The sequence below is a fragment of the Anneissia japonica genome, unplaced genomic scaffold (assembly GCF_011630105.1).
Source record: "Anneissia japonica isolate Jap-2015-1 unplaced genomic scaffold, ASM1163010v1 scaffold287743_len2803612_cov181, whole genome shotgun sequence".
Taxonomy (NCBI): domain Eukaryota; kingdom Metazoa; phylum Echinodermata; class Crinoidea; order Comatulida; family Comatulidae; genus Anneissia; species Anneissia japonica.
In genome coordinates, this window is record NW_022733259.1 from 1,462,510 (window position 1) to 1,475,370 (window position 12,861).

Below are 12,861 nucleotides of genomic sequence, written 5' to 3' on the forward strand. Positions count from 1 at the left end.
TTTTTGACAATGACCTTTCAGAGGTCAAATTGCTGTCAAGAATATGAATTGGCTGCTTCGCAGCAATAAAGTAGAAAATAATTTTTTTGTTAAAAAAAGCAATGAGCTCAATTAGGATTTACACCTCACTACTGGTCTTCGTAGCCATTTTGTCCATAGTTGGTTTGAATTTATAGAACACTAACAAATTTAGAACTTCAATGAGTAATTTTATTTGACTTACATTGTTCTCTCGACCATGCACTGCTCTTCATCAGGTGAATGTGGCAAAATAAATCTCTTTATGTTTATGCTTATAATATGTTTATATCGCCACTTTCACCAGTTGCACCTATTGTAAATGTGTACTGGTTGAATAAATAATTAAAATGAAACTAGTTGTATGTAAGCCTAAGTAGTTTTTAAGTATCGTATATACAGTACTCGCGTGTAAGGCGACCCTCGTATAAGACGACTCCCAAGTTTGAGAAGATTTTTGATCAATTTTTGTATGTCGGCCGTATAAGACGAACCCCGTTTTATCGTCGGAATTCCTAATTTTTTCGGCTTTTTATGGTCTTGATACTGAATCTAGCTGGCTAAAAACCCAGCCAAATGCAAGGCTAATCATCCAAAATAATAATATTTTTGTTTTTAAATGTTCATCAAAATCTTATTTTCCCCTATTTTATAATTGTGTTCATTCATTCTAACATTTAGTAGCTTCATTACAATAGTAAATTCGCATGTTACGTATGATCCGCACATAAGACGAACATGTTTTAATAAATCTAAAATTTGTACATCGTGCAGATAAGATGACCCCCTCTTTTTCGCCGGTAATTTGCTATTTTAACTCTCGTACTATAGATATCGGTAGGTACTTTATTTACTATAACAATATAATAATTGTGTTTTTACCTTATTGCATGACATATCCTCCTCCTGTAGCTGAAGGCGTGGCAATCCTCGGCCGCTGCATTGTGCAAACAAGATGCCTTGCTACAATGACTTTTATTGCTGGACTGATATGTAAGAAAAGTTAAGGAAGTGATCCTACATTTATATTAATCTTAAATATATCTCTCTTACATATATACAGTATTATATATATCTATATTGATGTTAAATATATATATCTTGTATTTTATGATCCTGTAAAGGGTGATACCGCTGTTGGATGTAGTTAAAATAAGATAAAATAAAGTATTCTAATGCTAATATAATTGTAATTGTACCTGTTAAATCCTACTAATTTTTTAAATAATACAATTAACTGATGAAAAACAAGGTGTTTTTAATATAATCGTTAAGAAAAAAATATTATTACTTTAACTGCTCATCAGTGGTACTAGTGAGAAAATTAAAATTGGCATGATTTAATGAAAAAGATAATGTAGTGCTCTATGAACTATACATTAGTATTAATAATACTGAGTTTTATGTTGTTTTTTTTTGTAGTGTAGAAAAAATAAGGAAGATTTGCTGGTATTCAGGACCCTGCTTTCTGATGGTGAACAATTTAATCACTGAAACTTACGTTGGTTGTATAATTACACATAATAATAAAAGGCAATAAATAAAAATGGCAATGCAGAAGAAGTACCACTGAAAATGGCAAACAGTATATGCACTTTTTCTATAAGAACACAGAGGCAGAAATTGCTTAAAAAATAAGCCAGCAGAATTAGGTATAATAAGCATATAATAAGCACATAATACTATAGTGTGAATATGTACTATCCTCGGAGTAGGGCATATAGTAACATACTGGTATACAATAAAAATTGTGTATCTCTGAAAAGTATGTAAACTATGAACATAATAAAATATTTTGAGCCTGAAATTGGCAAAAATGATAAGAACAGGGCAAAAATTTACTGGTTCTTATAAAAAATAATTGTATGAAAACTTAACAGAGCAAATTGATACAAAGAAGTACTAGTCATAATTGCAATTACAACAAAGTATGAAACCTTTGTATAAACTTAAAATTATAGTAATTATTTTATTTGGTTTCACAACAAAACAGATAATTTCCTACTATTTTATTTTGATTTATTTTTTATTATGACCACTGTACATGAATCCAAGGCCCTGGCCAAGTGGTACCTCCTTGACCTATAAGAGATTCTTCACATTTATTTCTTTGTCAGCCTTTACGAAAAAAATAGCAATCTTTGTTGTTGACGAACTATCGAACGAAGTCCAGTACTGTGCACTGAACATCTTCATATTAATTTGTAAAACGAACACCACACAAAAATTCTGTAGGCCTATTGTAAATTCAGTTCATTCATAATTTAGTTAATACAGTTTCAAGATACAAGATTCAAGAACTTTTAACGGTCTTTACATTAAAAATATAGAAATTTGTTTTGGTGGAGAAAATTACACTGTTTATATTCAGTTTTCAATTTTGGTTAATGATTTGATGAGCTTGAAAACATCTCTGAGAAATTTACATTCCCAAGTAATATACACTCAGTCAGATACTGGTAAAAATTAACCAAGGCATAATTAAAAAGTTAAATTAAATAGTCAAAAAATTAATACAATATATTAAAAAACTATTTAAAAAAATACCATTCCTTAAAAACTATGGTAAATGAGTATTTGATCTATATTTTTTTTAAAACAGTGAATTTAGTAACTTTTAAAGACAATATAAAATCCAAAGCCCTGTTCAGACATCAAATATTATTTTTTAAAATGTGACATGCCTAAATATGGTCATGATGACATCACATCATAACCATATATAGACACATCATGACTATATATGGGCACATCATTACTATATATGGGCACATGACTATATATGGGCACATCATGACTATATATGGGCACATCATGGCTATATATGGGCACATCATGACTATATATGGCATATCATGACTATATATGGGCACATCATGACTATATATGGGCATACAACCAAAAACTATTTGATAGTGTGGACAGAGCTTTGGTTTATTTTTCTTTTATCTCGAGATACGCCTGTCACAAATCAAGATTTTTTATGATGACCTTTGCCGTACGACCTTTGCCGTACTTGTTCGTAGTTTTATCCTGCATCACAAATTAACATCTGATACATCAATTTTTTTTCTCTGCTAATATTTGACATTTATGAATTAGGTGTACTCTATGAGGTTAATGATCTTTACTTTTTTCTTTTTTTTTAAATAGTAATAAATAAAGAAATCATGAAACTTGACAATTATATATTTTATTATTTTTTTAGTATTAATAATTATGGTATAAAGTTGTTCATATGGGCAGTTCCTTTTTCCTTTATGATGTCATTGACAATTGCAAGTGAAATTAATATACTTAATAGAATTGAAAGTATATTTCTTATGCTAATAACCAACGGAATTTTGGAATTGTACAGATATAAAGAGGATGCACTTATATATAGGGACAAATGTCAACATCAGCTAGTGGAATAGAGCACCATAAGTTTGAAGAGACGGTAATATACCATAGTTCGTCAGGAATAAGACCAACTCAGATATAAACCCACCCTCGACTTCATGTCCAATTTTAGGTATAGGGTATGACTTGAATGAGTAGCTTTAATAGCTGAGTTTTACAAATACTTAAAAATAAAATTTGGATTTGAATCAGACATGTGGTGCTGAAATTTTTTTTTATTGAAATGGGGTTTCCCAGATATTAGGCCCAATTTTGTGTTAAAGGGTGTGGTGGACTTACTGTACATAAGAGGAACAACACTACATTAAAAAATTCTGCAATAGAGTGATTTAGCGATGATTGTTTACAGGCGGTCATGTGACCTAACTTGGGTATACATGAAAAACATTACAGTGCGATAGCATAGGAAAAGAAAATGTTATGGTTGCGAACACCCACTGTTAACGTACTGAAAAGTGAATGGCTAGGAAAGGCAATACGATTGTTCAAAATAGTGTTTATTTTCCTAGCGTTCTCCTTGGATTGTATGCTTTGAAATTCAAGTGATCCTTCATAAACTTTAGCTGGCCCTAACATTGCAGTGTAGTTAGTGGGTTGAAGACCATCATGCATACCATGCCATAGACATGCAGGGGCCTAGGCCTAACATTTGTTGAAAAATCTCAATGTTTGCGGACAGTATCCTTTACAGCATTAGCAAACCATTAAGGCAAAATTCTTAAGTTTAATTTCCAATCAATTTGGTATAGTTTACTGGGAATTATGATGATCTTTACAGCAAATAAAAAACAGACGGCCGCAATAGCAATCTCCATGGAAAACACCGCTGTGTCAGTGAATTGTTTATATCAAACACCTAAGTTAGGTCACGTGACGCCCATCGCTAAATTCCTCTATTGAAGTGTTTCATTACTTAAGCCAAACAGGCCAGAGTTCACATGGTTTCTATAAATAGGTCATAAGGTGGCTATTAAAAATCGGTCATCAAAGTAATGCTAGATATCATGTCGTTTGTCGTTTTGACATTTTCAGCAAAGGATATAGTTGGAGAAACTGCGTTGCTAGTTCTTCTGATAGCATAAACCACTCATGCATCAAAAACAGCACTCGAGGAAATGAAGAATCATCTATTACTTTCCCGGCATCATCTATTTTTTAAAATAACAAAAACATATATAAAAATTCCAGTATATTTTTATATAAAACTGTGTAAATATATATATTTATTTCTTTATTGCATATTTGGCACAGATATATCACAAATCAGGGAATGGGTTGTGTGGGGTTGCCAAGAGGATACCATGGACTGAGAGCCCAACACAAGATGTGGGTATCGTCTAAACCCCCTGGCCAAATAAACATACAATGAATTACAAAGATGATACATCAGGTTTCAAAAAATCCATATTGTTTAACTTCAAATTAGTGACTTTACTTTTAAAGATGTATTGTGCATGAAAATCATAAAAAAATAATTTACTTGCTCATTTTGCAGTAACAAATAGCATACAAATTATTAACTTGAGCATATAAATTATTTAATTTAACAAAATGTGTACTCTATGTTTCTATTATTTTTCATTGTAAAATGATGGGTAAACATTTTTTCAAATACACTAACTTCTAAGTTTATGTTGATAATTTCCAATTTACTTCAAAATGGGCAAGTTAATTTCAAAAATGATTTTCATGATTTTTTGTTTGTGTTTTGCATGGGACATCATACATCATTATGACTGATAATTTTCTGAGATCAGTCACCTTTAGAAAGTGTATAATAATTATGTTTTGTATGTTTAATAATCAATTTCTGCATTTAACTTTTGCTTTTTTATGATGCACCGTAATGTGTAATTTATATTAATTGTAAATAAGGTATCTCATGGCCATAATGAAAAACAGCTTTATATTTGTTAATTTGTGCTTCATGAATAAATAAAGTTTTTTACGACTAAAGTTATTTAAGCTCTTATATTATATAATTGAGGAATTGATCAATATTCAGTTGATCAAAATAATATATCATAAACTGATAGAGAACATGTGACCTCTCGCCATGAAGTGGGTGTCATACCACTAGACCACAAAAGCCGCATGTTATATCACACAATCAATCCAGCCAGTCCACACTCTCGCACACTTGATTTAAATACTAAAATCAACAAGTATAGAAACTGCAAGATGTCTGACTTGGGTTTTTGTTGGAATGTAAATCCTAACTAAAAAAAAGTGCTATCACAAAAGGGTGTCCTTCAACAGAACGTAGTAATAGTGGTAGTAATTTTTTTAATGTTTCATTGCATGCATACAAAATCAGGGCAGTCAGACCTCTTGTAATTTTTTATTCTTTGCTAACATGTAGATCAGTAGTTTAATGCTACTCAAAAAAACATTTACATATTATATTAAAATAATATGTTGTTTTATATAAATATATTAAATATAGAAATAGTAGGGCTTTATTGCTAAATGCATAAACTCATATTGACTCACAGGCAACATGGCTCAGGATGAGCCACTTGGTATCTAGACACCAGCATAAAATTACCCATAATACCTTTCTGATCATTAAAATTCTCGGGCTCATATGAGTTCATCAAGTGGGGATAGAAAGACAAACATAATACTGAAATTACATTCTTATAGCGTATATAATGACTTGTTAGTCTTGCCTGAGTTGTATTCTGTATCTCTTGATCTAGCTATCACCTAATTCCTCTGACCTCTCTTTTTAATCTAATTGTAAGCAATGCGCTAGCAGAGTTCAACACACACTCAGGTATACGCGATTACTGTAGGCAATTTGTATTAAACAATCATTTATATTAATGTCTAAATCAAATCATTTTACTAACGAAAGAACTGCATGATATACTGTATAAAACAGAATGCTATTATTAAGCCATGGCATATAATATCAAAATTGTATATTCCTGACTAGGCAATACTCTTTCAATACCTTGTTTAGCAAATTTATTTTTTCAAGATTGTCAAAGAAGGGCAGAAAAAAATAAAATTTTCTTTTCGTGGAAAAAACAATTTTGCCAAAAGCATCTAAGTGGAGGAGAAAATAAACACATTTTATAGATGAATGTAAACAGTGCAGTAATGAGTTAACAAAGAAATAATACATATCTTATTTTCCTGAGATCTCAGGGGATCAGAGGGAATAATACAAATAAAATAACAAATTAAATTTTTTTCTGAAATTACCATTATTGGTGGTCGTAGGGTTTGCTAAACAAGGTCTACATTTTACTATTTTGTTACTCAAGTTTTCCTTTTTTTTTTACACTTTTATATACTTACAATTACTTGCAATATAATTTTATTCATAAATGTTAATGTAATTATCAACAACACTGGTTAGATTTCATTGTGGTTAGCAAGAATAATTTGCTTTCTTTTCATTTACATTGTAAAACATAATAAACTATAGACAGTCGCTCCATAGAGTGTATGCCTCTACTCTGTGCCTGAATACACTACCAACCAATACGCAAGCTGTGTACAATGGACGAAACTGCAGCATACCCTCAAGAAAATAATAGAATCACCCGTCATATCCAGGTGCATTATTTTATTGGGGGTTCATGAATACAAGGGGCAATTCCATTACAAACAGACAGAAAGACAGACAGACAGAATACATGACACAGACAGAGAGCAGTGAATAGATAACCTTCTGGGCGAGGTAATTATATGAAAGAGTGTACTATGCAGTGGCGTATCCAAGGGGGAGGGAGGTTGCGTGGGAGGGGGGTGCAAACTGAATTTTGTACATAATACAAGACCATGTTTTGCAGAACGCACAAAATAATGAGAAGACTCATACATTACATTATTATACATCATATTATCACTTTATAATTATTTTTTTAATAGTTGTCCAGAAGTTTTTAACAATTCTACTAAAGAATTTAGAAAATTTATATGTTGATTAATTGTTCTACTATTAACTCTTTATTGTGCTTTTATATTTATTTTTTGTACTTTCTTCTAGCAAAGTCATGTGTAAACATTTTTGCTTAACTTTTCATTATTCTTTGTATCTTTGTCATCATTTTTATGTTTCTTGCCTGTGCCTGCTTCTTCCTCTTATTTTCCATGTCTTTTCAACCTGTAAGTGGTTATTTACTTTCGCTGTTGGTTTTGATTTGAAATAAATAAATAAATATAAATATAAAAAATTTAATAAAAATCATAAAACAGCTTCGTTTATCAGACTACAATACTAAATTATTATTAGTCAAATGCAAATATATATATTTTATTTTAAAAAATAACTGCTTTGAACTGCATGTTTCAGTAGGTCAACTACAATTATTTAAAATGACTGAAAATGTGTTCGTTCCCATCCACTGTTAAGTGTTTCTGCACACGTGTTTTAAAGTGACGACTTGTTTCGCTGACATAGCAAGGATTACAGATTGCACATACAAATTTGTAAACAAATTTGACAGAAAACAATTTTTTTTTTTAAATGAAAAAAAAAAAATTAACTTACATCATTCCAATACTGCGTGCATAAGGAACAAATCCTTTAAGTTTTACACATAAAATTTTAAAATAGAACGTAGGGGTAGTTGTATTGTCCGGTCTTGTTTTTGAATTTATACGGTGCCAGAAAAAATTATTAATATACCTAAAAATAATTCTTTCAATAATAAATAAAGGAAAAATGTTTTTCTGAGAATGGCTGTAAAATGCATATGTCATTAGGAAATCCGATCCAAGTATTATTAATTTTAAATGTCCTATCAACAAGTGTGCATGCAGATGAGGGGAATTATCTACGGTTGTCTCTCTCCACTCCACACAACCATGCACTGATGATTACAGCTGTAATATTACGGAATTCTCCCAGGGGACCCGAGAATGTGTTCCATATCCCCTTGATCCAATGACCGAGGGTATGCTAAGCGCATAGAAGTCTCTTTAATATGTGCTATATAAAGTCAACGATTATTATTAGGCCAAATAAAAAAAAAATTTTTGTATTGGCTACGCACAAAGAACAATAGTTTTTTTTCATGAGCTAATATTAAAGGCTGGAATACACTTGGACTAGGCTAGGGGCCAAGGCCTAGCCTATTTTGATGTATGGTACGTGATGCGAATCCAACATTTTTGTATTATTTGTGTATTCTCTACCTTTCAAGCCAAAACACATTTTTGGTTAAAAAAAGAAAGTTTTCCTACCGACCTACCGATTTTCCCAAAACCGTGGCCAACACAAAAATTTATTTTTTTTTGCCTTATTATTATTAAAATTTATTTGTGTTCTGCTGTTACATCGAACATTTATATATCTGTCTCTTATACACATCTAGATGTGTATAAGAGACAGGCATGTTTCAACTCAACTGACTGTAAATTTGTAGATTTTATTTTAACAGATTAAGTGGAAGCTTGCAAAGTTAATTTGACAAAAAACTTAACAAGGAAACACATTCAGTCTCCGAAGACAATTCTAATCATCTAGACGGCATTACGAACGTTGACTCTTATTATTGACATCATGCTGTACTTATTTTGGTGTTGTATGGATTACAATGGCTATGGAATTGTGTAGTAAATACACATACTGAGTTTCAAAGGTGAGTAACAGATCGAGTCTGTGAATAATTTAACATCGCAGAAATGGGAACACTTTGGTGAGAGGTTATTCACATTGTAAGAAGCAACCTGAAGAAAACTAGCCTTTAGGAAATCTTAATAGTGGAAAAACCAGCATTGAAGAATCTGGCTAATACTCATAAACAAATCATCATCATTATCATCATCACTATTGGCATCATCACTATTAACATCTTCGGCATTATTACTATTATCAACCGAGGAGCTCACTTGCATACCAACCAAACAGGGGGGTGCCGCAGCCACTTCAAGACATGAGACACTTGTGCTACCTATTTTAAAAGACGACAGGAAAAAGGCCACTCAATAGTGCCAGAGAGGTCGCAATATTTACTGGTTTCCGATGACAAAAAGTTTTGCGTCCGGTCGCGATCTCGTGGCTATACCAAAGGTAGGCTTAGCAAGGGGCTTAGCACCCAGTCTAGCTTGACATTCCCACTAACATCGTGCGGAAAATCGTGGCACTTTGACACAGAATAGGCCAGGGACTTTAACTACCAATTTCACCCCGGTTATTTCCCACGTTGTGCTACAAAGTACAAACCATAAATGCTGCAACTTTCTCCATATTTCCCACACTTTTGCTACCAGGTCCTTGAAAATATACTCCATAAATTCAGCACTTCTCCGTATAGAAATATTTAAGAGTGAGACCCCCGGTTTTCATCAGCATCAACATCATTATTGTTATCATCGGTATTATCATCATCATCATCAGCATTATCATTGGGTCGAGACTGCTCTGGAATGACTCGATTATACCATCTAGCATCATCCTGCATTGGAGTCTGGAAGATTGGTGATTTTTAACTAAATTTTTTTAATAAGGGGGGGGGGGGGGGGGGATGTGTGCGACTAGGAGATGCAAGTATTTTTTTGCCCCCTCTAGTAAAATATCTGTAAATCAGTGGAAATTATTTGAATTTTTGCGGTATTTCCCTGTCTTTTTGACTGACAGTAGATCTTTAATATAATTAATATTATTGCTAAATACTCACCAAAGCATTCTACACAAAGCTCAGCAAGCTTATCAATAGCGGCAACTTTGACGGACAATCCCGGGAAAAGTACTTTGTCTTCTTCCATAGACTCGCTATAAGTTGAAGATGTGGATAACTTCTTTCTCCTCGTAATCATACTATCCAGTGTCATGCTTCCTGTGTAGAACAACAAATCAACATCTTAATTACCTTCCTCTGTGGCCTGTAGCAAAATGTAATTTACCAGCTGAAGAAAAATAACTTTTTAGTTTCAGTTGCGATTTCAATCATTTATTAATCTACTTTCTATTATGTACCACCGGAAGTTCCGCATATCACTCCCTAATTTTCAAGTACATAATTAATCTTCTGATCACTATTAGGAATATGAACATCCTTGGCAATCCAGTTTGCAATTGGGTCTCATGTAGCAAATATCAGGACTAGAATTTCAGAAACAATGTGGTCGCAACATACTTTTTATAGGATGTTGACAACCGAGTGCAAAAAGAATGAATGAATGAATTAATGGATAAGATGCTAAATTGATAAACGGATAAATGGGTTGATAAATTGATAAATGAATAACACAATAAATTAGGGAATTAACAGAAAAATGAAAAAAAAAATTGTTTTATAAAATGATTGGGATGATGAGCAATTGGATGAGTAAATAATTGGGTGGATAGATAGATGAATATATATATATATATATATAATGAATGGATTGATTGATAGAAGAAGGAATGAATCTGTATGGATGGATTAATGGATTGATTTATTGACTGCTAGAAAGATAGATGGATGGATAAATAGATAAAAAAAATGGATGGATAGATGGATGAATGAATTGATGGATGGATGAATGAATAAATGGATAGATGGATGGACAGATAGATGAATTGACGGATGGGTGGATGATGAATGATTCTAATAATTATTAACTATGGCCTAATAAAATGATTTTACAAAGAAATGCATACTTATGATTTATGTCAATATTTTGTCATTACAAAAATGACGAAAAACAAGTGTTTCTTGGCTTTTACTTTTTGGTAGGCTAGTAAGATACTTGTACCCTAATTACTATTGTGGGTTGTGTACCGACAAGACCTCATTCCGTGACTACAAAATACTGGCAAAAAATACAAACTGCTCTGCTTGATAACTCTTTGTTTCTATTTTTTTAAAGCAACTTGAAATGTATATAATCGCTATAAATTTCATATTTATTATTAGATTATTTATGCTAATTAATGCTGCATAGTAAAGAATAATTTTCCAGTATACTAACAGCTCACAGAACACCTTTAAGGCAAGATATTACGTTGATTATAGTGAAATAATGATAATGTGGGGTCGTTTTTTTTGTGTTTTTTTTTTCCTTGATGATGCTGCAAACTAAATCATGGAACATTTGTGACATACAAAAATTATGACTACGTATTCATTTCTCTATGCTTAAGTCAATATTTCCCAGGTATGCCCGTATTTCCTGGCATGGTGCCAACTCATACAATGCATTAAAATTGGAAAAGGGACGACGGCATCTATACACTTAAAGTGGATTGCCTGAAGATCGCAATTGCAGTCATGTGTGCTGAATACCATTATGATCTAGCTAGCTCATCAAGATAGAAATGATGCAACATGTGCATTCTAACCAATCACATGATGGCTCTCATGATGTTTACATATTTAAATGGATGAATTATAAAATTATTAATTCATCAAAAAGCACTTTATTGCACATATACAATAAGGGAAAATATACACCAATCCTTGATCATTACCTAGAAGGGGCACATGCAAGGAGTAATGAAATAAAACATCAACTAAACAATAGAAAAAATGGGAATTTAAAATAGTAAAAATCATTACAATCTTATTTAGCAATGTTTAAATTTCTGAATTTATTTGTGGTTCTTTTGGTGTTTTTACAATGCTTTTTAAATGCTGATTTTCCAGCATTTGAAATTGTTCCATGTTTTTTGCCAGTGGAAAAAAGAATTTCCATTTTACATGTGTTTAATGGACAAATGAAGTTTGATATGATTTAGTCATTTTTTAGTTTTAATTTTTAATCATTAATTTAAGTAGGATATTATGTTTGGTATCAATGGTTGAGAGATAACCCATGTAAAAAAATACTTGTACCTTGGTACCGATAATGATGTCAACTTGATAAATTAATCTTCGTTTCCATATCTAATTTAGAAGTACACACCATTTATATGAATGTACATCTGGATAATAACTTGATTTATAGGTGCGCATTTTAGATAAAAAGGTAAATTGATAATGATGGAATTCCCAGAAATACGAATACATTACATCTGTGTGATATGGTTAGACGTACGCACCATAAATGGACGTACGGCTGCGTACATATATAACATTACGATTGGCGTACATTCTAGGTTAAATAACAATGTCGCAAGAACCGAAGAATTCCATGAAGAATGAATACATTACAAATATAATCACCGTAAGCCGATATGAAAATGTAAAATGAGGGAAAATGGCATTTTACAATATGAAATATTCTAGTATCACCATTGTTTTTGTTCTAGATTTTTAATGCAAGAAAGTTCAAAAGACAAATACCTTCAATAATTACCATTAGCACGTTATTAGTATTATCATATTGAACTCTGAACTTAACTATCATAGACATTCAGCAATTATGCTATTAATCATCAGCATAATTATTTTGTGCTATTTATTGATAATTTCCTTTTGCAATAACAATAATGTTTTTAATGTGTAAACCACACACTCAAAATACCTAATTTCAGACAAATTACATTTTGTTAAACCT

At 31.8% G+C, this 12,861-nt stretch overlaps 1 protein-coding gene across 5 annotated transcripts in view; it reads right to left on the bottom strand.

Moving 5' to 3' along the window:
• Positions 1–12,861, bottom strand: part of LOC117116026 (ras guanyl-releasing protein 3-like) — a 74,721-nt gene that overhangs the window by 36,173 nt on the left and 25,687 nt on the right. For all 5 annotated transcript variants that reach the window (XM_033259961.1, XM_033259960.1, XM_033259963.1 and 2 more), the window contains exons 2-4: positions 10,059–10,217; positions 4,463–4,568; positions 901–1,011 (exon numbers count right to left, since the gene is read on the bottom strand). In XM_033259961.1, coding sequence (XP_033115852.1) covers positions 901–1,011; positions 4,463–4,568; positions 10,059–10,217 — 376 coding nt within the window. The remainder of the gene's footprint in view (positions 1–900; positions 1,012–4,462; positions 4,569–10,058; positions 10,218–12,861) is intronic.